Source organism: Pelodiscus sinensis, chromosome 15 (genome assembly GCF_052426305.1).
Source record: "Pelodiscus sinensis isolate ZL-2025 chromosome 15, ASM5242630v1, whole genome shotgun sequence".
Classification (NCBI taxonomy): domain Eukaryota; kingdom Metazoa; phylum Chordata; order Testudines; family Trionychidae; genus Pelodiscus; species Pelodiscus sinensis.
Window position 1 is genome coordinate 5,371,062 of NC_143066.1, and position 27,295 is coordinate 5,398,356.

Sequence of the window (27,295 nt, forward strand, 5' to 3'; positions counted from 1 at the left end):
GTTCTCTTGGAAACCGTACATTGTCACAGATCGTTTGACACTTAGGCCATAAAATCTGACATGACCAAACCTGGATTTGGTAATGTCACCTGCCTTTTATGGTAAATAGGGCCAACTAGACAATTTAAAAATACACAGTTGAAGTATTTTGTTCCCAATGTTATCTTCTGGGCTGATAGAAGCTTGCATAATCCAATAAATACTGCATATGGAAAAATAAGGGAAATTAAACAAAGAGCTAAAGAATAAACAATGCATGATGGTTGGTTGAATGCAAGAATTGACCTGATAATAGTAGTAAGTTCTGTAGTCATACAAAGAAAAATTTCCCTTCTACATGCTATTGATTCCTTCTGAGATGAAAATGTCAGAATAAGTATCCAAGGTGCTGAAGAAGTCAGCCAAGAATGGAGACCAAAATATGATAAATTGGTCTTTTCCCTTTTTTCTCAGGATGCAAACAAAACATTGAAATAGATTACAGAATATCTCAGATGCAGCCATCCTAAACATCTGATTCATGAGCGTTCCATCACTGGTTACTACTCTCTCCAAAGGGCTTCATACCTGATATACAGTACGGAAGCTTTATCTCTGACTTCCATCAGGTCCATGATTATAAGATTTATCCCAGGCATCAAATTATAGTACAGGAAGGAACCTTAAGAAGTCAACAAGTCTTGTCCTTGCACTCAAGGCAGGGCCAAGCACAATTTGAGACCACCCATCACAGATGTCTGTCTAACCTGCTCTTAAAAATCTCCAGTGATGGAGAGTCCACAACCTCTTTACAAAATTTATTCCAGTAGTTAACACTGACAGGAAGTTTTTTGTAATGTCCAACATAACTCTCCCTTGCTGCAATTTAAGCCCATTGCTTCTTGTCCTATCCTCAGATATTAAGGAGAATATTTTTTTTCCTTCCTCTTCTTTGTAACAGTTGTATAAGTACTTGAAAGTTATCATGTTCTCTTTCTCTTCTCTTTTCCCGACTAAACAAACCCATTTCTTTCAATCTTCCCTTAAAGGTCAAGTTTTCTAGACCTTTAATAATTTTTGTAGCTCTTCTCTGGACTTTTTCCACCTTGTCTACTTTAATCATTAAGCATCTCTCCCATTTTTCATGTTTTCTATTAGTGTTTTTCCCTCTTCATTTAGTAACTGACCTGCTTTCTCCTTGGTTTTCCTCTTGCTTCTTATATATAGAAGGTTTTCTTGTTGTTCCTTGTCTCTAGTTAGAGCTCATTTTGTTCCTTGGCCTTTCTAATTTTACCTCTGCATGTGCTGTTTGTTTATATTAATGCTTTGTAATTTGACCTAGTTTGTCCTTGTACACGTACGTGTGTGTGTGTGTGTGTGTGTGTGTGTGTGTGTGTAAATGAGGCTAATCAAGTCAGGGTGGAAGTGGCTCATTCACAGTATTTGATGTGGAGATGTGAATACCAAAAGAGGGGAAATTGCCTTTGTAGTGCATTAATCAGATAGGATCTTTATTCAGTCGATCCTAATGAATTTGCAAATGAACACCAGTTCAGGTGTCTCCCTTAGCAATCAGGTTTTGAAGTTCTTTTGTAGAAGGATGGCTACTTTCAAATCCATTACTGAATGTCCAGGGAGGTTAAAGTGTTTCCCTACAGGTTTATGTGTGTTGTTTTTCCTAATGTCTGATTTGTGTCCCTTTATCCTGTGGCATAGAGACTGTCTGGTTTGGCCAATACACATGGCCTAGGAGTATTGCTAGCAATTGATGGCATGTATCATGTTAGTTGATGTGCAAGGGGATGAGCCCCGGGGGGTGTGCCTCATGTGGGTAGGTCCTGTGATAGTGTCACTTACATAGATATGTGGACAGAGTTGGCAGTAGGGTTTGTTGCAGGGACAGGTTCCTGGATAAGTGTTCCTGTAGTGTGTTGTGTGGCTGCTGGTGAGTATTAGCTTCAGATTGGGAGGCTGACTTTTGGCCTATCCTAAGCTTTGAGAGTGAGGGATCGTTTTTCAGGATAGGTTGTAGAGATGTAAGTGACTGGTTGACTATACGATAAGCATAAGCTTATCGGATAGTTGAATAGTGACTTGACTAGTTGCTTCCCCCTCTCTTGTTACCTTTATCAGAGAGGGGCAGCATGGGCAGGGAGCAGGAGTTAGTGCTGGGGGGAACCCGGCTTAAAAGCCAGTTTCCTCCAGCACCGTCTCTGTGGGGAGAGGCAAAGGCGTCCCTACTGCTGCACCTCTCTCTTTGAAATGTACAAGAGCCGCCCGGAGCTCCTATACATTTCAAAGGGAGAGGTACAGCAGGTTAGCGAGCGCCTCCCTTATCAACTAATCAAGTAGTCAGTGGAAATTCCATTAACTACTCAGTTAGTTGATTAATCAAAATTTAACATCCCTTCGAGGTTGTGGATTGTCAGTGATGTGCTGGAGGGGTTTTAGCTAGTGATGTAAAAATTTAAGAACATTAAACATGTAACCTATTGAAATTCAATCTGTTACATAGTTAAATGCTCTATGGGCTCCTGATGGCTGCTGGGAGCTTAACTGATAAACTGTTGCATCCCTAGTTTTAGCTGGAGGCTGTATGTGATAACCTGTGGTGTCCTGTTGTTTTCCTTGCTGGGTCTGTCCTGAAATAGGTGACTTATCCGTACTCATCTGGCTCTGTTAATCTGTTTCTTCACTTTTCCCAGGTGCTTGATAAAGATCTTGTAGGTGTTTGTCTCTGAGGGACTGGAGTAGCTACGGTTGTATCTTAGGTCTTGGTTGTAGACAATAGATCGTGATGTGTTTTGGGTGGAGGCAAGTAGGTGATAATAGCAGTCAGTAGGTTTCTGGTACAGGGTGGTGTTTGTGACTATCATTTATTTGTACTGCAGTGTCCAGGAAGTGGATCTCTTGTGTGGATTGTTCCAGGCTGAGGTGGTTGGTGGGATGAATGTTGTTGAAATACTGGTGGAATCTTCAAGGGCCTCTTTCCCATGGGTCCATATGATGATGTCATCAATGTAGACTAGGTGGAGGCAGGATGCTAAGGGACGGGAGCTACGAAAACGTTGTTCTAAGTGAGCCATAAAAATGTAGGCATATTATGGGGCCATGTGGGTACCCATAGTGGAATAGATTAAGTTGGATCTGTGCTCCATCGCTTGGTGCTTTCTGTGCTCTGGCATCAGCCCAGCACCCTAGCCAGCCCTGGTTTTCTTGGCCAACCTCCAGAAGCTGGCTCTGGAGGTTTTTTTGGCCAGGACTGCACTGGGACTCTGTAGGGGTGCTTGATCTTCCCCTGAAAGAGGGAGGGAAGGGCCTGAAATTCTTGCACACTCAGGTCCATGTCTTGTGCCTCCACACCTGGCAGAAGCTCTTGTATGATGCAGGTAGTCCGGCATGGAGCACACTGACGCACACCTTCCTATGCCATTTCAGAGGACTCCGCTATGACCAGCAGCTCCTTAATCTCCATCCAAGGGTGCTGCTGGTCTTCTGGTAGGACCTCCTCTGGCAGCTGGTTTCAGCAACCAGGGTCTGTGGTGACCATCAAAGGGCAGATCTTCTCATGGGCCCCTGCTACACAATCCCCAAATCAGTATGTAGGAGGCTGAGTCCCCCTCGGTACACCAGAGGTCGGTAACAGCAGAAGTTACCAGACTCAAGAGACCTCCTGGATTACAACTAAGGAAACTGAGTGACACTCAGCACATGGGGCTTTCCATCCTTGATCATCTCTGGCGTGTACTTCAGAAGCTGTGAGCAGCCTTGCTACTTGATTTTACCTTTACCGGGTCCTGCAGGAGGGAACTCCCAGCCCACCCTATACCCCGGGCCTTCTGGACCTTTTAATTGGGCCTCTGCTCCATGAACCCCTCCACCCCAGCTGTCCCATCCATATCCTGTGAGCCAGCTGTACAACTTGACGCCAGTTCAGTTCTGAATTGCACCAAGGAAGCATCTGTACATGCTTGTCCTCTGCACCCTTCATTTCCTCACCCTTATGGCCTACCCCGATACAAAGTAGAGAGACCTATTGCCACCTCTTAAGGGTGGGGAACCTCTGGTGGGCCAGCCTATATTCCATCCTAGTCCCATAGCTAAATGGAGATATCCATTAGCAGCTTCTCCATGGGACTTATTTCTGCTCCTCCCTCTGTTCACACATTCGAGCAGAATTCCTGTGGGCAGTGTCTGCTGTCTCTCTTGATGCCTTCAGGGAGCAATAGGCACTGTCTGGAATTCTCTGCTTGGTGTCCCCTTCAGGTTCTCTTGTTTTGACCCTTTGACTTTTATACTTGTTTTCTGTAATCAGAGTTCCTGGGCCTTGTGGAGTCTCCTGAAAGGTTGGGGAGCTGTCCTTTAACAGCAGGCAGGTGTACATCCGCCCAGTTCCCGGAAGGCAAAGAGAACAAGTCACTCCTCTGAGTGCATGTGCAAACTCGTGTTCTTTTGCATTTTATTACAACTGTTTTAAAATGGATATTGTATGTTGATGTGTGTTAGTGTACACAGCGTTGATTGAAATATAAAAATAGGAAACTGAGTCATTATCTTAGTGGTTTTTGAATATTGAATGTTTACAGATGCACTGTGTTAAGCTTTATGCTTGTTTTCTTACGTGCTTGATTTTCATTGTTAAAGATATGAATATTCCATTGTTTAGAATAGATGTGTCTAATTTTGTAGGACAACAGGAATGGATAATATCTTTTTAGGTGTTCAGAGGATGTCTTCTTTGCATTATCTTTTGTATTATATTTATAAAAATTCTTCCAGGCTTTATGGTTTGTAAATACTTGGCTCTCCTGTCTCCTGAGAGCATGCCCAGTGAAGATAAAGCTTAGGGTTCTTACGTTATTTTTGGTTTCAGAGCTTTACAAATAATAATTTATCCTTATTTTTTGTGAATGGAGAAACTGTGGATATCTGCACTGCAGGGACTGTGCTAGATAGCTCTGCTTTGTAGACCTGGAGTGTAAATAATACAGCCTGTGCTGGCAAAACATTTTTTTTCTGTCTTGTGTAAGAACACCACTTCTCCAACTGAAGTTAGCTGGGTTGATAGAAACCATTTTCTGTGAGCATTGCTATATCTCTAGTGGGAGATGTCAGCATAACTATGTTGGTCAGTGATATCACTTTTTCACTGTCTTGACTGACATAGTTATGTAGTTTTTTTTAGTATAGAGAAGGCCTGAGTTAGAGAAATTACTAGCTAAAGCTTCCAAATTTGGGTGCTTACAGACACATTAGGCCCATATATAAGCACCTAAATAAGTGGGAATTGCAGATGCTCAGCACTATTGAAAATAAGGTAATTTATTTAATTGTGTAAGTATAGATTTAGGTGTTTAGCTTATTGGCACCTAATTTGAAAATGTTGGCTTTATTGGCTTGCTTGATGGCAGTGACTGTTCTGCTTTTCAAATCAGTGAAAGTAAAAGCCAAAATGCATCTTATTCCCATTCTCCTTCTGTTTTCATCTCCTTTTTATTTCTCTCTTTAATCCTCAAGTGTGTACCATCAGCAATTTTATGATCAGGGCTTAAAAAAACACCCCTATCTAACACTTGAGAAGTTTTTGTGGGCAAGTGCCATTATCTTCTTCACCATCTAAATTTTCATAAGGGGGGAAGCTTGTAATCCTTAGGGTTGTGATGGTAAGCTTCAAACATGGGCCAGGTGTAAACTGATGTGTTATTGTCTTTCTACATTTGCAGACAGATGGCTTCATTAGAATTAGAAAAAGTGCAAAGAATAGCACCAAAAATGATTATGGGTATGGAGCAACTTCCATATGAGGAGAGATTAAAAAGATTTACTATTCAGCTTAGAAATGAGGCTATTAGGAGGGGAGTTACAATAGAACGCTAAAAATCATGAATGGTATGGAAACAGTGATTGAGGAAGTGTTATTTTCATTGTCACATTAATCAGGAGTCACCCAATGAAATTAACAGGCAGCAAGTTTAAAAAAACGAAAGGAAATGCTTCACACAATACAGTCAACCTATGCAACCCATGTTAGGTAATTTTATGATTCCCCAAAATATAATAGGATTCAAAAAGAATTGGGTAAGTTGATGGAGGATAGGTCCACCAGTGGCAGTTAGCCAAGATGGTCAGACATGCAATCTCATTCTCTTGGTGTCCCTAAACCTCTGAGTGACAGGAGATGCATCATTTGCTAATAGCTCTGGTCTGTTCATTTCTTCCAAAGTGCTGGTGGAGGATAGGACGCTGGGGTGTATAGACCATTGGTCTAACCCTGCATGACCATTATTACATTGATAGCTGTTCAGAGTGTCAGCAAAATCAAGTTGACTAGAGTCTTATCAATTTTGCTATTGTGAATGAGGTTCTGAATAGCAGCAGTGAAAACAATCAGCAATTTAGCTTAGCTGCTTGGGAATTGAAGTAGCATTGAAGGTAAGCGCTATAATTATTGTCCCCTTCTAGCATCCCATGGAACAGCCTCTGTGCATATGGGTAGCTCAGGCCCCCCGTGGACAGGGGCGGCAGGCGGGAGCCGGTCTTTGTGAAAAGCCAGTTTTTAAAAACCACTGTTCTAAAATATGAAGTATGTACCTCTCTCTTGAGGACAAACTGCTGACCTCATAGATACATATGACCTGTGCTAAAATGTTTCATTTAATTAAAACCTGACTGTTAACATTCACAACTAATAGTATGGGGAAGAGGCCATTTTTTTGTAGAAGAGTGTGCAGACTGGCAGGTGACAATCTAGGTAAGGAGAGCTGAGTTAAGGTTGTAGTGTGTAGTAGTGGTAAAGAGAGTGAGGGAATAGAGGGTGCATATTAATCATTTTTTGTCTTTTTCCACTTTTTGGCTTATGTCAGTTGTATAACAATCTTTAATTATTGCATAATGAACTCTTTTGTGTGTAAATATGCTTATTGGCTTAGATGTGTTTTTATGGAGCTAGTATTATAAAGTGTATACACATCAAAAGTTATTTTAACGGTGTATAGGCATTTCAATAATAAGTCGATATACTTTTGTCATTTCAAAAGGTATTTCCCTATAATTGTATGTACCTTTTGGCTCTTAGTAATGTTGGACAGATATGAAGTAAATGGTTCATTAAGTCAGAATGCTCTAATCAGTACATTAATTATGTTGGTTTAGTAATTTAAAAAAACCCTGTAGTTTAGTATTAAAAATGAAATGGCTGAACAACGAAAGCCCTTTTCCAATTGTGAAATGACTCTTAAAGCAAGGTGGAAAAGGTTTAGTTTGACTTTAGAGAGAGGTGTCATCCCCATTTATCATTACTTTCTGTAACATGGGCACTATCAGGAGGAATGTTCTTATGGTCATTTAAATAGAAACCTGATTTAGAGGGTATTTTTGAAGGTATTACCATGTTAACTCTGAAAATACTCTTGTGAAGAAAATAATGTAGTTCTTCTGTATAATGTTTTGGCATGATTTATCCTTCACACACAGTTATTTGATACAGAAAAATGTTCTTGTGGACATTTTGAAAAGGCCCTAATTTAGCTTTGTTAGGATATAGTGTTCATGAATTTGAGCTCTTAATCAGAGAACCCTCTTGTAGGACAGTGCTGTGCTTAGAACTTTTGATATGGAACAGCTTTTCTATTCTGCTATACTGTACTGGCCTCATTGTAGAAGTGACACTATGGCTGCGTCTAGACTGGCATGATTTTCCGCAAATGCTTTTAACGGAAAAGTTTTTCTGTTAAAAGCATTTGTGGAAAAGAGCGTCTAGGTTGGCACGGATGCTTTTGCGCAAGAAAGCCCCGATCGCCATTTTTGCCATCAGGGCCTTTTTGTGCAAAACAGTTTTTACCTGTCTACACTGGCCCTTTTACGCAAAAGCATTTGCGCAAGAGGGCTTTTTCCCGAGTGGGAGCATCATAGTATTTGCGCAAGAACACTGACAATCTTACATTAGATCATCAGTGTTCTTGCGCAAATTCAAGTGGCCAGTGTAGACAGCTGGCAAGTTTTTCCGCAAAAGCAATTGCTTTTGCGGAAAAACTTGGCAATCTAGACGCAGTCACGATGTTGATTTGGGGGCTGGGGTGCAAACAGGTGTATTAGGAAGTGTTTTCCTTACTAAGGAGACTTGAATAAGGAGAAGACTTTTAGAGGATGAGCAATTTCCTGAATTTGTAATTGTTTGAGGAAGCTAACCTTGTTAAACCTATTTTTTTCACTTGATGCTGTAATGAAGTCATAACTGATATTTAAAAAACACCCCAAAACTTAAAACAAATGTGTACGTTTAGTGGGGAGTACTTTCACTGAATCTGCCTTACAGAGTTTGTCACTTAGCATACATTTCAGGACAGATGCACTTCCAATATTTTCTGGTGCATCTGCAGTCCCTCTTTCCCTATGGAGATACTGGTGGACATTAATGTATAATATTCTAGTAAAACAATGCATATACTCTTGGATTTGTGTTAACAAATAATGTGTCTTATCTAGTTAAAATACAGTATTATGGACAAATAGACTGTAAGTCACTTGGCCTGTTCAGTGAATTTGGTGTCTTACATCAATTTCTGTTTAACTTATAGATTTTGGATCTCTGTTTGACCTGGAAAATGATCTTCCTGATGAGCTGATCCCCAATGGAGAGTTAAGCCTCTTAAACAGCAGTGGGAATCTTGTTCCAGATGCAGCTTCCAAACACAAACAACTTTCTGAACTTCTGAGGGGAGGCAGTAGCTCTACTTTAAATCCTGGAATTGGAAATGTGAACTCCAATAGCCCTGTCCAGCAAGGAGTTGGTAGTCAAGTCCAAGGGCAGCCGAACAGTGCAAATATCAGTAATCTGGGTGCTATGGGTAAGAGCCCTTTGAACCAGGGAGACTCTTCTGCTTCAGGCCTGGCAAAGCAGGCAGCCAGCACCTCCGGACCTACCACCCCTGCATCGCAAGCACTGAACTCTCAAGCACAAAAACAAGTGGGGATGGTGACAAGCAGCCCTGCAACATCACAGACTGGACCTGGGATATGTATGAATGCTAATTTCAGTCAGACCCACCAGGGCCTTCTCAACAGTAACTCTGGACACAATTTAATGAATCAGCCTCAGCAAGGACAAGGACAGGTAATGAATGGATCTCTTGGGGCAGCTGGAAGAGGAAGGGGAGCAGGAATGCAATATTCGGCTCCTTCCATGCAAGGGAACGCTGGCAGTGTGCTGGCAGAGACTTTAACCCAAGTATCACCACAGATGGCTGGTCACACAGGCCTGAATGCAGCACAGACAGGAGCAATGACAAAAGTATGTACATATAACTTTATATATTTTCTTTGTCTAGACGCATGGGTCCGTTCCCCCCCCCCCCCCCCCCCCCGGGCATCTGAGAAACTGATTTTAGTGACTGATAGGAATTCAGATGCCTTGAAAGTATTTGTTTTTTCAGTTTTTGTTAGATATCTCTAGTTTGTGTAAGATGCTAGACTTTTTATAGGGATGAGTGTAATTTAACTGTTCTAAAGAGCCCAGACAGATCCTATTTCTAAGCAGAAGAGGAAACTTTGGTCCTGTATAATTCATTTATTTATAATGTAAACTTTTAAAGGTTTCATGCTTAAAGTAACATAGGTACTTTTTTAAAAAGTTGGCTTTTGAAGTTTCCATCTAAAATTAGTCTAAGACTATAAATTCTATATATCAAGTCTTTTTAAACATAAAAATGTTTCACTGTTTAAAAAAGATTCTGATTCGCTGATAGCTTATTGTGTAGTAAGAAAAATAAGAGGGGAAACTATGCTTCGTAAAGTTTGCAATTATCACTTGTGCTGGCACTTGTCCTAAAAATGAGACCGTAAAAGCAGTGCTTTTCATTGTAGAATCATAAATGAATGTTTGTTTAGAATCTTTTTGAGGAAGGCTAAATCTAGGACAAAATGTTTCTAGAAAGTTATTGGAAGAGAAGAATTTAGTGGTCCAAAAAAGAAAGCGGCTTGCTGACCATTTCTATATGCCTTATTCTAGCAAACAGAAAAAGTGCTGATAAAAAGTGGTTGACTGACAGGCTTGAAGATAGCTATTTACAGAAGCATTACAGAACAGGCTGAGGCAATGCAGGCTTCTCCAAACTGCCATGCCAAGAGCTCCCATTGGAGTCTTTGGCTTCTTTACTTAAAGATACCCAGTTAGCAGAATTGTAGTGACAGTTTTTGTGAGGGCTATGTGACTGTCAGAGACGAGTGGCAAGTCATCCATTCAGGGCTTCCTCTTCTCACCCCCTCTTCATCTGAAGAACAGAGTTAGAGGTTTTGTATTTATTGAATTCATTGATCTGATCAATCACAAATCTCCTGCTGGTGGTGGGAGGAAAAGTCATGTTTCACAGGTTAATCAAAACTGCCATTGTGAGAGCCTCCTTTCATCCTAACATCTCAAGACTCCATTTTTGCTGTAGGTATAGCTGGGGATATTGTGAAAATGTAAAAGTCGTGCTAGTACTGGAGACTGAAATCTTATTTAGCCACTGAACACTAAAAAAGACATGGGTTCAATTTCCTTTCCCATTCAGTTCTTTATACTTTTGATGAAATTGCAAATAAGATTGCATTGAGAAGTTTGGTGATATGGATACATACCCCTTCGGTACTGTTCTGAAGACAGAGTTCATTTTATATAGGCCAGTAGGCTAAACCTGACAGGGGAAGACTTATGTCTGTTCGAAATCTAGTCTACCAGCCACTTCACTCATTCAACACCTGGAAGTGCAGAGCTTTTCAGTAAGGAATTTTCCTGGATCCTGCCTGAGGGTTGGGGACCATTTTAGTGTCACTCTTGGCTGCAGTGTGCCAAATGTGCTGGTTTGTTACTGACAGAAGTTGGGGCACACATTCTTCCCTTCCCCATTGAGGGATGATTTGTTCGACTCCTATATATGCTAATTCCATCCTGTGCAGAGACAGAGTAGGAAGGTGGAGATCAAAGACAAGGATACGCCACACTCCGGATCCTCAGAGGAAGGTGATTGAGGTGCGGATGGAAAAAGTGGCTAATTCCAAAGCAGACTGAAGCATTTCCTCCAAAAAGGCAATTAATTAGTGACAGAAATAATTATGAAAAATAATCCCGTTTAAAAAAAAAAAAAACGAAAAGGGACACGTGGCTCTTAATTTTCAAATTGACCCAGACGTTGTCATTGTAAGGCTTCCTCACGGCATGGCTTTGTTCGGTTTTTAAAAAGACAATACAAGTCCTTTTCTAAGGGATTTTCTTTTAAGGAAGGTAAGCTTGGAAGCCTAAACAGGTTGGCACTATGATGTAAAGCTGAGCATGCTTATTGTTAGGGCTCCATTTCTGTCACAGATTCTGTGACTTTCTGCAGCCTCTGTGACTTTCGCAGGGGCCAGTGTGGCTGACGGAGCTGCTCCATCAGCTGACTCTGGGGCCAGCTTTTCATGTGGCCCCTGAGACCACCACAGCACCCACTACTGGAGCAGCCCTGGGGACAGCCACAACAGCTGCTGCTGTGGTGGTGCCCAGCAGCTGGTCCCAGGCCAGTCCTACCTGCCAGCACTCGTTCACCCCCTGCAGCACCTCCCACCTGATTTAATTGCAAGTAATTTTTAATATAGGTCATGGACAGGTCACACGCCATGAATGTTTGTTTGTGTATGACTTTTACTAAAAATGCCCGTGGCTAATTCGTAGCATCATTGTCAGTCTCTGGACCTAAGCATTGAGATGTGATTTGTGTAGAGATTAACTGCTACAGTGACAAGGATGGAAAGCCCTTTGGACACTTGGGATTTTCACATCATGCAGGATGGAAATCTTACTCTGGTCACCTCTGTCCCCTTCCCAAATCCCATTTCCCAACCCTCTTCTGGAACTCATTTCACAAGGCTGTGTTAATATCTCTTTATAATCAGAGAGCAATAGCAGAATTGATTCAAGACAGAGGGAAAGGGTTTTTTCCAGCTACTACTTCCTGATTCTCCAAAAGGGAGATTGTTTGGCCCCCCCCAGGTATAAGAAAGCTGAACATATCAAGAAAATCAAGTTCAAAGTGGTTAAACTTGCATCTGTTATCCTTTCTCTAGTGATGATTGATATGCTGCCTTCAGTCTTAAGGACATATACTTTTATGTGGCCATCCATCCTGGTCACAGAAAGTATTTTTGATTCACAGTAGGGGATATGTACTAGCAGTACATGGTACTGCTCTAGGTTGAAAGAATAATGGGGAACTGTGTACAGCCCAGCGTGTATGTGGTGGCATTTCTGACTTTTTTCAAGTTGTTGCAATCTTGCAAATGTTGTTCCTCCTTTTTATAATAATGACCCATTCACAAGGGCTCATTCCACTTTATCAGACTTCTTGAGTAACATACTGTTGTGGACATTTGCAAGGCAGCAGCAGTATGGCCATTGGTACAGCCCTTCTCCAAACCCGGTCATCACTCAAGCTTTCCAGGGCAGTGCCAGTTTTGGCAAATCAATGCTATAGTTTTGCTTTGTGTAATCCAAAGTTTTGCCACCTGTAAGGTAACAGCTGATGAGTCACCCTTGCTGGAATGCGTATGTGCACAATCATGTGAAAGATTGAAAATAGTTTCTTCCCTGTTCCGTAGCTGCTACTGTTCTTGATTGCTGGGCATACGTACATTATAAATGGTCCCACGCATCCCCCTAGTTCAGGTATTAGATGGCTCTGAAAAGAAAGAGAAAGAAAGGCAGCAACCATGCCCTTGAATGTCTCAGCTCACTGTAGGAGGGCATGGGTGTGTGTGTCTCCTAATGCGACTGCTGGCAAAAGTTTTGGGGGTGAATAAACCTACAATAGAATGTATACATGCACAACACATCTCGAAGAGCAATTACCGTAAATAGCTGTTTTCTTGTATCTTAGCTTTACCTTCGTAAAGAGTACCTGCCGTCATTACCATTTAGTTTTGAGGGCCTTCCAGGATTACTCTGGCCACCTCTCCTTCCACTTTTCTTCTCATTGGTGTCAGGTAGTGATGTAAAATCCTTTTTAATTGGTTAACTGGTTAAACTTTGTTTAACTCGTTCACCAATTAAATGGAAGTGGTAACTGTCACTTTAACCTTTTACCTTTCTAGTGTCAGTCACTGTAGTTCATCCCAAATTGTTGGGACTATTTTAATTTTGTGTTTTTCCTGTGGCTTTTCCCTCAGTGATGGGGAAACAGACATTTAAGAAAGATAGAAAGTGTCTCTATACGCTGTTTTGAAGATGAATCTTGTTTTAAAGGGAAGTGGGAGTTGGATTGAGCTACATCATTGTACACTTGGGATCACACATGTCATATCCATCCAGATTAATGTGTCCTGGATTCTCCTAAGGTCTTGGAGGCTAAAGCTTGCTTTTGAGTAGGGACTAGAATGGCATATGGTGAGTGATCTGACAACAGACTTCCACTTGAGAAAGTAACTTTTTTTTTCAGGCTCTTCTTGCTCCTTGGCTATTCAGTCCAAGGAAGATACAGACAAGTTAAAAGGATATTGGAGAAGAGTAACAAAAATGCCTAGACAGATGCAAAGGGGTTTACTTACGTGGGGCAAGTATAAGTAAGTTGTGCAGTGCATGGCTAACAGTTTAACACCTATCCGTCAACATACTGGAAATGTGTCTGCACCAAAAGGACGTTTTTAGATATAACTAGAGCAGTGGTCTCCAACCTTTTTACACCCAAGATCACTTTTTAAGTCTCAGAACAGGCAAAGATCTACTGCCCTGCCCCTTCCTTGAAGCCCCGCCTACATTACATGAGGAAATCTAATGTAAATGCACTGTGCAGGCGCACAGTTCAGAGAGGGCTCAAGAGCTACTCTTGGAGCCCCTGAGATCTACCGGTAGATCACGATCTACCGGTTGGCGACCACGGAACTAGAGCTATTGTGTTGAACATCATGAAAAATTTGTTCATACTGAGAACTGCTAGGTGGGGGGAGACAGGGCTGTGGCTGGAACATGTTCTCACTTGGACCGCATTAAAACAAGACCAAACAAGGCACTACAAGTTGTACCTGCCTCCCTTAACTGGGACACTCTGGTCCGGCAACATCTATGGTCTGGCAGGACCACGGATGTTCCTGGACCAGAGAGCCCAGCTTATAGGGAGGATGAGCTGTGAGGCAGGAATGGCTGGCAATTCAGCTGCTGCCGCCAAGATCCCCAGCTGGGGCTGCAGTGGCCACTGCCCCCAAAATCCACAGCTGGGGCTGGAGCTCCGTGGCTGCCACTGCTGGTCTCTGAACTCTGCAGCTTTGTGTCTGCTGCTGCCGGCCCCTTGCTACTGTCTAGCTACAGGGTCTGGTACTCCCTGCTGATTCTCTGTGCCCTCCCTTCCCCAACATGGGGCTCCTGGCTGAGTTGCTGACCCTCTCTGCTGCTGGGACCTCCTCTGGTCCGGCAAATCCCCTTGTACAGGACAGGTCAGGTCCTGAGGGTGCTGGATGAGAGAGGTCCAACCTGTAAAATGTAATGCAAGGAACGATCTTGTCCTAGTTGTCATGATATGACTTAGGGTAACTAGTGGTGCTCTTTGAGTAGTATCCATAGGGGTGCTCTGCTGTAGGTGTATCTGCACTTCTAATGAGAAAATTTAGGTATGTGTCCATTCAGACTATACATGCGTTCTGCCTCAAGGCTATTTAGATTATGTGGGCGAACTGCCCTCAGTTCTTTCTTGACCGTCTTGGGCCACAAATGGAGTGAGCAATAGCCCCTTCGTTCTTGGTGTTGATAAGTGGTTAGCAGAAGCAGTAATTGTTCTTGGCCATTTTGTTTTTTAAAATTTTTCACATTTCCTGACCATTGTACAGAGGGACGGGACCCACCTCCACTATCAGGGGCATTTAGTAGTTGAGTGCCCACCAAGTTTCCATGATGCCTATTATATCAATATCCTCCTTTAAAATGAGGCACTCTTAGTCATGATGTATCCAGGTGGATAAAAATCAGTGTTATATTTAAATTTTAAAATGATGTAATTTAAATGAAATACAGTTGTTGGGGAAAAAAAACCTGTTGAAAATTAAATTTCAAATCTAGAGCCTGTATTAAGACTTAAACTTGGTATACTTTTTATTAAAATCATGTATATAAATTTTGTTGCATCAGTGAGCCCGCTTAATATTTTAATGAGTTAAAAAAAGCTGAATTTTAACTATATGGAAAAGAAACGAGAAAAGATCTCTTTAGCTTGAAGTCATCTCAGACTTCATAAATGCCACAATGTCATATACTGCCTTAAGTATATATTATTTTGGTCTTTATGGTGGGGGGAAGTGGTGTTTGTGCACGTTTTTTTCCAAATGTAAATACTTTCAGTTTCTGTTGTGCATATAAGCTTTTACTGTAGTTTCAGTTTAGCTTACAGGTGCAATGAATACTTTCTGCATTTGGACTAGTTTCGTTCAAAGTTGAGACAGTGATTAGTTGAAAAATCTTCTTTACTCTTCAAATCTGTGATTAAAAATCGGGGCTACAGGATAGCAACCTATTCTAAGAACACAAAGGACACAGAGCCAGATTTTTCAAAGATATTTAGGCACCAAAATGCCTATGAAAATCTGGCCTGTAATGACCCAACCAGTCCCTCATTTTGCCACTATTTACAGTTAATGCTTGCTTTGCTTAATAAGTCAGTTTGAAATGCAAAGCTTGTTTTCATAATTTTAAAAAACCTTATAGCCAATTAAACGGTTACAATTAACATCCTGATTGGCTATATAAGGTTTTTTAAATTATGAAAACAAGCTTTGCTTATCAGCTAATGGTTTTGGTTAAACTCAGCCAGTTCCTGGGGAGGCAGCTTTGCTGTAGCAGGGCAGCGAAGCCTCCTCCCCAGGAGCCAGGCAAGCAAGAACTGCTGGCTCCACTCCTGGGAGGAGGCTTTGCTGCAGGCTCTACAATGTAAAGCAGAGCCCATAGCATGTGTAACCGCAAAGATTTTAGTGGTTACACTGTTAGCATATTAAATGATTTTAACATCCCTAATATCCAAGATATTTAAGGTAGCTTTATTTAGGTTCTGTGCATAATTAATTCCAAACTTTTTTGTCCATATGAGCTTGACACCGTATCAGAATTTTTAAAAGAATCTTGCCATATTTAATATATTTTTAATATAATTTTTTTTGAATTCAGAATCTGAATAAACGAGTGGCTGAGCGATAACATTTCTTAAATGTGTACAGATATGCTGCAGCCTCTTGGTTAGCCAAAAGGTACCAAACATGGTGAAAAACATTGGTTTTTAGTTGCAGATCAATGTGTTTCATTGGTTATAGCAGCTGATGAAAGTGAACCTTTAGAAATATAACTTAGTTTTTATGCTAAAGGAGACTAAAATCAATGTTTGAAATCCAGATTTCCTGCTTTCTGACTTAAATCATGTTTATGTTGATCATTGATGTATATCAGTTCACACTGATGCAGAAATTCAGTTTAATTGGATTTTAATATTGTTTTTCTTAAGTGCATATTGTAGTAGGAAAAGAATTTCGAAGCATGGACTGAAGGATGCTGTGAGCGGGAGAGCAACCTTAGAATGTACCAAAATTATGTGTTTAGTGTCAAGCAAAGAGGGAGAAACAGTCCACTCTTTTAAACTGGTGTACAGAGAGGCAGAAATAGAATTCATTTGCTTCCTTTGTAGACTTTTTGGTGAAGAAGATGTAGATGATGATACACTATCAGTATTTGTGTATGAAAATATGTAACATAACTGCATGTAATTGTTCAGCTGGTGATGTTTTGACTTACGTGAATCTTAAACAAACTGGAGCAATGTAAGAATGATTGTTCTGAAGTTCAAGAAGCCTCTGATTTCCTCTTATTTTCTAACATTTTCATTGAAAATGTAATTATGGTGTTTGCCTTTGGTGTCTTTAGTGTACTGTATAGAACTCATTGATGCAGAAATATACTATGTTCCCTGTTTAAGCAGATTTCAAAATTAAATGGTATCTTTCTGAGTGAGAGATTTGAACCTAATGACACTTGCTGATTTCTGCTTACTAGAAGCAGCTTACAGTAATTCTTGTTTCCTAGATCTTCTGTATGTTCCTATCATGGCTAGATACCTTTTCTCAGCTTCATGGAACAGTCTAATTAATAGAGTTCTAGTCTGGCCACAACTCTGCAGCCCTCTGCGGAAAGTAACTGAAGACACGACAGTCTTTAATTTTTATTCATTGGGGTGAAAGTCAAATTGGGACATTTTATCACAGCGGGGAAGTATTTTTGTGTTATATTTACACAGACTTTCAACATAAGACATCAGAATTGATTGGGTGATTTTGTAATAGAGCTAAAACACTTTAAAGTGAAGTTCTACTCTGAAAGGTCAGGTAAGATTTGTAGAGGCAAATGATTTTTTTGTTTTGTTTTTGTTTTTTATTTTGGCTTTGGTGTGGTGTGGTGTTTTTGTTTTTTTTGTTTTTTGTTTTTTGCCTGCTACTCTTTTAGGAGCCAGCACTGCTGAGAGACAGTGAGCTGTGCAACAAATTGTTCATTGAATTCCAGTTATGCTTGTGCGTACCTGCTGAAGACAGCAAGAATGTAATCTGAATGTGATAGTTTGCAGAGGTGTGTCTAAGTTTAGTTTGCATAGTATTTATTAGAAGTGATGCATGACAGAGAATAAACCATGCTGATTAAGTCTAGATAGATTTGCTAACTGCCAGCTTTCACAATCGATATTTTTACTTGTAAAGTGAGCACACTTAATTTGGATTTCAGATAGTAAACCAGAAATGACCTTTATTGAGTTTGTTTCAGAGTAGAAATATGCTTTAAATGGTAGTTTACTGGAAACTGTGTTAGTTTAATGTGAATCATTCCCAAGTGAGAACTTTGTCACTAATTGCAAATCAGATTGGATTGTTTTTGTTTACTTGTAAATTTTATTGCAGTATTACAGGAAATATGAATATAAATATGGTGCTAGCTGGCATATTTGTACTTACAGAAGAGCATGTTTAGAAGTTTAACTTGTATATTATCTTTTTAAAATTTAAAATACTGACATTAATATTGTAAGTAGCTCTGATTACTTTTTTTAACCTTTTAAATGTTAAACTTTTGAAGTTCTTTAATCCTAAATAGTCCACACTTGTTGTGGAAGTGTAGTTCTGTTTTCTGGCTTACCAGTCAATATTCCTGAATATTTTTCTGCTGCTGTTCTGCCTCAAATTTTTTTTGAAGTGGTATGAATCACATGTTGAGGAGAAGGAACACATACCAATTTAAATGTTAATGAATAGAAATTAGGAAGTGCCGAAGTAGATGAATGTCAGAAACAAGTAGTTTTGTCATAGTAAGTTTTCTAGTAAAGTATAATTGCTTAAGTTCTCTTATATAGTAGCACTTTTCTGCTAAGACTTTTTAGCATCTTGAAAGATTTCTGCTTGCTTAGATTGTTTTGTTTCTGGTAGTTGGCAATTGTGAACCTATACAAAATTCTGTAATTAGAAACAGAGTTGAAGAGATGTCAAGGCAGCCAACATTATGGTACATAGGTTGAATGCTAGTGACTCCATTCCTTGGAAAGCAAAGATATTTGACCATAGAATAAAGTTTCAGAACCACCATATGTAGTGTTCTAAGCAGAGCTGACTAAGTGGGGTTGTGTGGGGGGTGGAGGGAGGATTAGATTCAACAAAAATGTATCTAAATTTTAAAAATGTTACGTTTATGTATTTTAACGGTCTGTTTCCTTTTCTGAATTTCCAGTGTGACTGTTTTTGAAATTTTAATTTGATTTTTATATTTAAAAAATGACCAGTCCCTAGAATACATACTAGTGAAATGAAAAATGGGCATAGAAAAAAATACTGTAAGGAACAACCAACAGGCTAAACTTTTCCTTTTAAAGTTTGTCAAATTATTTTTTAAACAAGGAAAAAAAATAGATTTAAAAAGAGAACTTTGCTCTTAAAAAGAATTCTAACAGTCTCTCATCTACAGTAATGTAATTGTTGGATTTTCACTGTATGGCATTAATAAGGTACGAATTAAATGCTGAAACTGTCATGAAATCTTCTCTTTCCTTCCCCTCTCTCAGGGATTCAGCATTGAGGAAATAATCATTCTTATCTGTTGACTTGGTTAGCAAATCTCAGTTCCTTGTCAGATGGTGTAGACCAGTGGTCTTCAACCTTTTTACACCCAAGATCACTTTTTAAATGACAGAACAAGCCAAGATCTACCGCCCCATCCTTCCCCCAAGACCCCACCCCTTCCTTGAAGCCCCACCCTGCCCTCTCTATTCTCCTCCTCTCCATCACCTGTTATTCCCAACCCTTACATTGCTGCATTTTTTTCAATTCTTCTGTAGGAAGAGGTATTTCTAACATTTGGCCTGTTTAGACTGGACCAAATATTAGAAAAACCCCTTCTTTTGGAAGCCTCCTTATTCCTTGTGGAAAGAGGAATGCAGGGATTACCAAAAGAGCATATTTGCTCTTCCACTAAAAAAAGCAGAAGAACAAACGTATCCCCGGATGCAGAAGAGTATTTCTGGGATATCTCCGGAATCCTGAAAAACTCCTGCAATCTAGCTGTACCTTCGCTGGGTTGAGACAGGATGTGTAGGCTCTGGGGTGGGAATGAGGGATTTGGGTGTAGGAAGGGGTGAGAGGTGCAAGCCCTGGGAGGAAATCTGGATGCAGGAAGAGGTAGAGAAGGGGACGCTGGCTCGGGAAGAGGGCTCCAGGCCGAGCAGTGTTGGGGTCAGATGGAGGGTTGGGGTACTAAGCAAGCCACAGGCTTGTGGATGTGAGGGTGCAGGAATTTGGGTTGGGGGTATGTGAGGTGCTCTGGGCAAGGGGTTCCATTGTATGATAGGCTCAAATCTAGGGTCTGCGGGAAAAGGGCATGCAGGAATGTTATGATGCTGTGGCCAGATGGGGCTTGGCCCCAAATGGGGGTTTGTTGGCCAAGCTTCATTTTTAAATAAAATACTATGTCAAACACAAAAAGTTTCTCCATTGTCTTTATTTGAGAAGGGCGGGGAATCTGTTTTGAATCAGGGGTCACTGACCCACAGAAAAGTCAGTTGGGGCCACAAGTGAGATGCAAAAAAACCCACCTCCAGGCCCCCTCCCCCCAGCTTCAGTAATGTGGCCCCAACTGTGCTGGTGGGAGCAGTGGACATGATACTGGGAAAGGGTGCTAGTGGGTGCTGGGGCAGGGGAGAGGGAACAGAGTGCCGGGAGGGCAGGGGACAGGGTTCTGCAGCAGGAAGCAGGGGACAGGGTGCCAGTGGGGACAAGGTTCTGCAGCAGGAATGGACAGGATGCCAGTGGGGACAGAGTCCCCTGTACCTGCCTCCTCCCAGGACTCCCTCCCTCCCTCACACCCCCCAGCGGTGGAGGGACGCCCTGTCGCATGCCTTCTGCGGGGCTGGCGCGCGCCCCCCATGGAGCAGGGAAGCTTGCGCACACGCCCTCTCCGGGGCCAACTGCCCCCCTCCCACAGAGAAGGGAAGTCCCAGTGTGCGCCTCCGGGGACTCTCCCGGTAAGCTCCTGGCACGCCACAGACCTGGGGCAAGGAAGCAGCCAGCACATTTCCAGAACTCCCGGAAGTGACACGCAGCTCAGGACTTCCGACCGCCCAGCAGGAAGCCGCCACTACCTCCATTGTCACTGGAGATAGGTAGTGGGGCCCAGAACGCCTTGTGATAGACCAGTTGATCACGATCGACGGGTTGGTGACCATGGGTGTAGACAAACAGTTTTGACTATTGTGAGAAACACATGTTGTCATGTTTTCATGAATTATTTTGAATGAATTTTCTTTTCTTCCCTCCTTTCAGACAAATTGCAGTCCCCCTTTAGAAATAGTTGACGTAAAAAAGATGCAAAAATTCTACACTCTAGCTTACAAAAAACACTCTTATGGCTCTGCACGTACAGTATATTTCATGTTCTGAAGAGCATGAAGTTCTGAAATACTTTGGAATTGTAATAGTTGGACACACAGCAATTTAAATATTCTTTGCACCTTCCCTGTTTATACAGACTTGTCTCGATGGCAAAGTCACATATGCCACCTTTTTGAATAAGTATTATATGTACACTGAAGTTAAGGTAAAGTTAGATGCTCAGCAGCCATCACTGTGGTGATTCCATTTTGGAATGTTTTGCTTAGATGTTTGAAGTCACTACTGAATAATAACCACATACTGTACTGCAAAATGGCTTCAGTAGCTCCCTTTTGATAGCGTAAATCACAAGGATAAAATACATGAGAGCTGAGGAAAAAATGTTCTTGATTAAGAGCATCTGGCGATGGAACAAACTTTTAGAAGTGATTAGGTGAATCTGGAGTCTGGTCATCTTTTGAAAATACTGGAAATCCTCCTTGGGAAAAGTATTTCCTCTGTAACAAGAATGACATTTGCAGTAGTAACTCCTGTTCCACCTGCCCATTCCTCTCCCCAACAAATCAGCCAAACAAATACAAGCTCTGTCTTCCATAAGTGAGGCTTTTATGCTCTTTGACAAGACAAGGGATTTCACTATTGCTTGCTGTGACGGGTTCACCTTGGGGTACCTCTGACTCATCAGCCTGGGCTTCCTCTCATACTGTCCTGCAGTGACAAGCTGCAAAGCCCTCTAGCCTGCACTTGCACCAGCACTCACCCAGGGAAGGATACACCCAGCTGCAGTTATAGGCAGGCTGTCTAACCATCAATTTCCCAGCCTAGGATCCCAGAACAGTACCATTCTGCCCATGTCAAATCAGGCCAGTCTGTTGGTTTAATACCGTCTTCTTCACACCAAGGGACAGGTGAACAATGCACACCTGTAATAGCCAAGCAGAGACTTTCCCCAAGAACTCCAGTCCAAGCTCATTGGTTCTGAATAAAACATAAACAAGTTTAGTAACAACAAAACATAGATTTTAAGTGATTATAAAGGATAGCAAACCAATCAAACCGGATTACCTAGCAAATAAGCAAAACCCGCAAAGTAAGTTTAATATACTAGATTATTGGGATATGAAATAGCAGATTTTAACTGATACAGGCAGACTTGTAGAATCTTAAGGCACAAACTTCATTAGCTTTACAGCTTGAGTTTCTCAGATTTTCATATGCAAGCTAGAAATCCCTTTAGCCTGTGTCCAGCACTTTCCCAGTTCAGTCTTTTGTTCCAAAGATGTTGGTAGGAATCTGCGTGACTGTGTGGCGGGGGGTTGCGAAGAACCTCAGATGATGTCACTCCCTGCTTTGTATAGCTTCAGACCAGACCAGTTTGTGGAAAAATACTGACATTCCAAGATGGCCTGGTCATATGTCCTTGTATTGTCATAGCAGCTATTACTTACAGGCTGTCTGTAGTGGTCTCAGCTCACTAGATAGTAAATAAGCTTCTCCTAAGGCCTGTTTTTTTTTCCAAATGGCCCATTAGCCTGAGTAGATCCTTCCACTTCCATTATCTATACTGAAAGCATGTTGTCTAGTGGGCATTACCCAGGTGTAACTACATTTGGAGTATAAACGTCTGAGGGGTCTCCGGGTTAGTCTGTAACCTTTAAAAAAAAAAAAGTGTAATCCTGTAGAACCTTAGAGACTAACAAAAATATATATAGTGTCATGAGCTTTTGTGGGCAACACCCACTTCCTCACATGTTGCCCACAAAAGCTCATGACTGTCTATATTTTTCTTAGTCTCTAAGGTGCTACAGGACTACTTGTACTTTTTTTAAAACATTTGAAGTACAGATACATAGTGTATATCATTCAAAATACAAAAATTCTACATGTATACTAATAGGATAATCAGATTGAGCAAATCATAACCTCTTCAGTGACCTCTCTCATGATTTATTCTTGTATAAGATGCATCCTAATTGTGCTATAACCATGTAATAATATCAGGATGAAGAATATGGTGTGTAGCGTGTCAGTGCTCTTTAAAGGAGGGAGAGGGAGGAAGAGAGGAGACAGACAACGGATTTCACTGTTGCTATTGATTTTTACATGGCACTTGCTCAGGTGCTATGGTGTTGGAAAGCAGTATAAAACCCTAAAGTTCTGTCTGTGTAGTGCTTATAGTTTATCTTTCTCCATGAGACAATAGGTCATAACAGTTTCCTCTCTGTGGTCATCTGGGTCCTCAGTTAAAATATTTTTGTGTGATGTAACTGTAAGCTGCTATGGGTAATCCTCTGCATGTGTAACTTATTTGGTCTTACAGTTCTTTGCATGTCCAGTGTTCATTTTAAACGAGACCATCCGTGTAGCAGCTTTTGAAAAGCCACAGAGTGGGTCTTTTGTCAGCTTCGATTGCTATATCTTCATTATTGATTTTATACTATTTGTATAAAAATTGAACATTTAACGTAGTATTTTTAAAGACTCTTATTAGGTGGAGCTGCTATGACAGCAGGGTACTGGTTTTGTGTGATGGTGTCTGGTGTAATCTTTGTATAGACTTCTCCATTATTTCTACTGCTCTGGATTGAAATAATTTTGGGGGCTGTTGATATTTGGAAACATAATTTCCCCCCTATAGCATACTTGCTGAACCTGTTATGGCTTCTCTAGTGTGTTTTTAACCTCTGCTAAAGATAATAGATACAGGCAGTCCCCGAGTTACGCGGATCCGACTTATGTCGGATCCGCAGTTACGAACGGGGTTTGCTGCCCGTCTCCCTGGTCTGCTGGAGACCAGCAGACCAGGGAGATGGGAAGCAAAGCCTCTGAGGACGCCGGCAGCGGGACAGCCGCGGCATGTCTGGGCTGTCCGCTGCCCGTGTTCTCTGCGGCTTTGCTCCCCGTCTCCCCAGACCAGGGAGACGGGGAGCAAAGCCGGGGAGCACGCAGACAGCCCAGACGCGCCGCGGCTGTCCTGCTGCCGGCGTGTTCCGCGGCTTTGCTCCCCGTCTCCCTGGTCTGCTGGAGAAAGTGATGCGCTCAAAGGTTAAAAGTTCTTGAATCAAGAAATGTAAAGTTTCCTTGTGAAAGCATTTCAAAATTCCTATTCAAAATACTGCAAGAACAGTGAGAAGTCCTGTGGCACCTTATAGACTAAACAGATTTATTGTAGCAAAAGATTTTGTGGGCAAAGGCCCACTTTGTCATATGCATGTCTGATGAAGAGGGTCTTTGCCCGCAAAAGCTTACACTCCAATAAATCTGTTAGTCTATAAGGTGCCACAGGACTTCTCATTGTTCTTGCAGATTCAGACTAACATGGCTTCCCTCCCTTCTGATACTATTCAAAATACTGAGTCTTATACAACTAAATGGGATTCATATTTAATTTTTAAAAATCCTGATTTAATATTACTATTGATGTGTTGTGGTAGCTCCTAGAGATTTAGACTAGATTGGGGCCTCGTTATGGTATGCCCTGTGCACAGAATAGCATTGGCTAAAATTCCTATTTTATCATCTATTGCAAGTATAGGAGCCCTTTGCAGGTTTAATTACTGCATTATAGTGTGATGGGGTAAAGGGCTAAGGGCTAAGGGCTGCTGCCAGCAACATGATTCAGCAGGGGTTTAAAGGAAGAGGTGCGACACTTTTCCAGTCAGGGAAAGTTGCAAGGGGAGCCTCTGGTTTGGTCAGGGGAAGAGATACTTTGAGTTTTGTGTTCAAATAATTGTGCCCTGGATCAGACGTGGGCATGATACTGGTTCTGGCCCAGACTCACTGGTTAATCTTGTCACCAACTACACATTCACATCTCTACCTCTCACCTAATTTTTACTCACTAGAAGAAGACAAAAAGTTTTGTCTGCTTTTTCAACTTCCAAATGGGTTTCTTAAATTTGAATCAACTAGTCATTGAACTGAATTAATTGAATATAAGGAAATGAAAATACTCTCTCTGAATGTGCGGAAGAGGCTACTGTTACCAAAATCTGTTTTAGCATTTCAGCAAACTCTGGTCCTAGATGCTTAGAAAGTTATTTAGCAAGTGGTCAGAATTTCTTTAAAACTTGGGCAGCAAACCTACTGCTTAATATTTTTTCATTTTACATCTTAACAGATTATAATAAATGCAGATTTTAACATAGGTTGTCATCTTTTCATATTTAATTTTAAATAGGCTTATTTTTAAACTTGTATTTAAATGTATCCCATTTTTAAAAAGTAAAACTTTATTTAAAAAAATCCAATGTGGCCCCTTTTCCCAGGAGAAGAGCTGCAAGAAGAAAGACTTCTGGGCCCCCGTAACCTGTTTTGCTCAGGGGAGTAGCATTGTTTTGTGTTATTTTGTAAGCAGGGGCCTGAAAAAGATTTGGTTTTAGAATTGGTTCTTTCACAGTCTGGTGAGGGAGCCTATCGGTCTCATTAGATTCCATAGGACAATCTTCACTATCCATATATCCTATTATTTAACCAAAGTTTGGACGTAATGCTGCTGACCTGATTTTAGTACAGGTGTCTAGAAAATTAGTTGGAGAAATAAATCTTCATGGACTCAATATTTTTGTTTCCATCACTGACTTCTTGTTATAAAATAAATTATTCTGATCTCTTGAGAAGACAAAGTTAACAGTATTTTAACCAAAACTTGGAATTATTAAAAAAATTCAAAAATTTGGTCTTTATAAAATGTTTGTTTATAACACTTTATAAGAATAAAAAGTATTCTTAGGGTGTGTCTAGACTACCTAGTTTTGTCGACAAAAGTGAACTTTTGTCGACAAAACAATACCAGCGTCTATACTACCGCGGAGTTCTGTCGACATAACGTCGACAGAACTCCGCGGTTTTGTGGACGCTGGTATACCTCATTTTATGAGGCAAAACACCTTCTGTCGACAGAGTTCTGTCGACAGAAGGTGTTATTGCCTGTAACGTTGCGTCCAGACTACAGAGTTCTGTCGACAAAGCGGCTTGCTTTGTCGACAGAACTCCATGTGTCTGGATGCAAATTGTCGACGGAAGTTTTGTCGACAGTATCTGTCGACAAAACTTCCGTTGACAAAACGCGGTAGTCTAGACGTACCCTTAGCTAAATACTTAAAGGTGCTGCAAAATTTCTATTTTCAGAGGTGGTATTTCCCACAAATATAAAATCTTAACACTGCTTGAAAGTCTCCTGTTCACACCTGGCAGGCATACTGTTCAGCGCATGAGTATTTTAATCTTGCATATTCTATATTTGGTATTCAGTTTCCATGAATGTTAAAGGTTAAATGGTTACTCAGCCGTCAAATGCCTTTACCATCATACTTATTGGCTGCGTCTAGATTGGCATGATTTTCAGAAATGCTTTTAACGGAAAAGTTTTCTGTTAAAAGCATTTTCAGAACGGAGCGTCTAGATTGGCATGGACGCTTTTCCGCAAAAGCACTTTTTGCAGAAAAGTGTCCATGCCAATCTAGACGCGCTTTTCCGCAAAAAAGCCCCGATCGCCATTTCGCGATCGGGGCTTTTTTGCAGAAAACAAATCTGAGCTGTCTACACTGGCCCTTTTGCGCAAAAGCTTTGCACAAAAGGGACTTTTGCCTGAATGGGAGCAGAATAGTATTTCCAGAAGAAGCACTGATTTCTTACAGTAGGAAGTCAGTGCTTTTGCGGAAATTCAAGCGGCCACTGTAGACAGCAGGCAAGTTTTTCCGGAAAAGCATCTGATTTTTCTGGAAAAACTGGCCAGTCTAGACACAGCCACTGGGTAGCCAGTTAAACAGAGGTCCCCACCATGGGAGCAGCCCAGCCAGCAGGACCCTGATCACCTGCAGCTGTGGCAGGGTTGGAGCAGCTGGCAGGTGGGGCTGGTAGTTAACTGGTTAAACCAACCATTTTAACCCCTTAACTCACATCCTTAAATGAGATACGATTGTTAACTGAAATATAAACTGCAAAATTTGACTTAGGTAGTTGTATAAAAAGTTTATATAACAATCTGAAAGTTTATATAACTTCCTAGCTAAGTGTAGTTTCTCAACTAATCAGATTCATCACAATTTTTCTGTTTCTCCTTTGCCTACCTGGTTACTGTCAGGAATGCCTCAGAACTCAAATAGAGAAAATGTAATCATATTAAATTGTGTGTGTGAAAGGGTCTTGGCTTGGAATGCTCAAGCTTTTCTGCTGCAGCTGGTTTGATGACTTGCATTGTGAAAATCTTCCCCTTTATCAAATCTGTGTATCCGTAAAAAGAATGGGTATAAGTTACGGTTGTCACTGAGACTTTGGATATGTTTTCTGGAATTGAAGTAACTTAACTCTTAACCGCAAGACGTTTTTGAAAGCTTCATGACTTCCATTCCCCTGTAATACCAATTTTTAGAGGAATGGAGCTGTTCAGAGTGGGAAATATGTCCTCTGAATCAGTTTG

General features: G+C 41.1%; 1 protein-coding gene across 6 annotated transcripts in view; it reads left to right on the forward strand.

The window, feature by feature from the left end:
- Positions 1 to 27,295, forward strand: part of CREBBP (CREB binding lysine acetyltransferase) — a 179,225-nt gene that overhangs the window by 51,650 nt on the left and 100,280 nt on the right. For all 6 annotated transcript variants that reach the window (XM_089782216.1, XM_089782217.1, XM_089782213.1 and 3 more), the window contains one exon: positions 8,556 to 9,268. In XM_089782216.1, coding sequence (XP_089638342.1) covers positions 8,822 to 9,268 — 447 coding nt within the window. In that variant the 5' untranslated portion in view covers positions 8,556 to 8,821. The remainder of the gene's footprint in view (positions 1 to 8,555; positions 9,269 to 27,295) is intronic.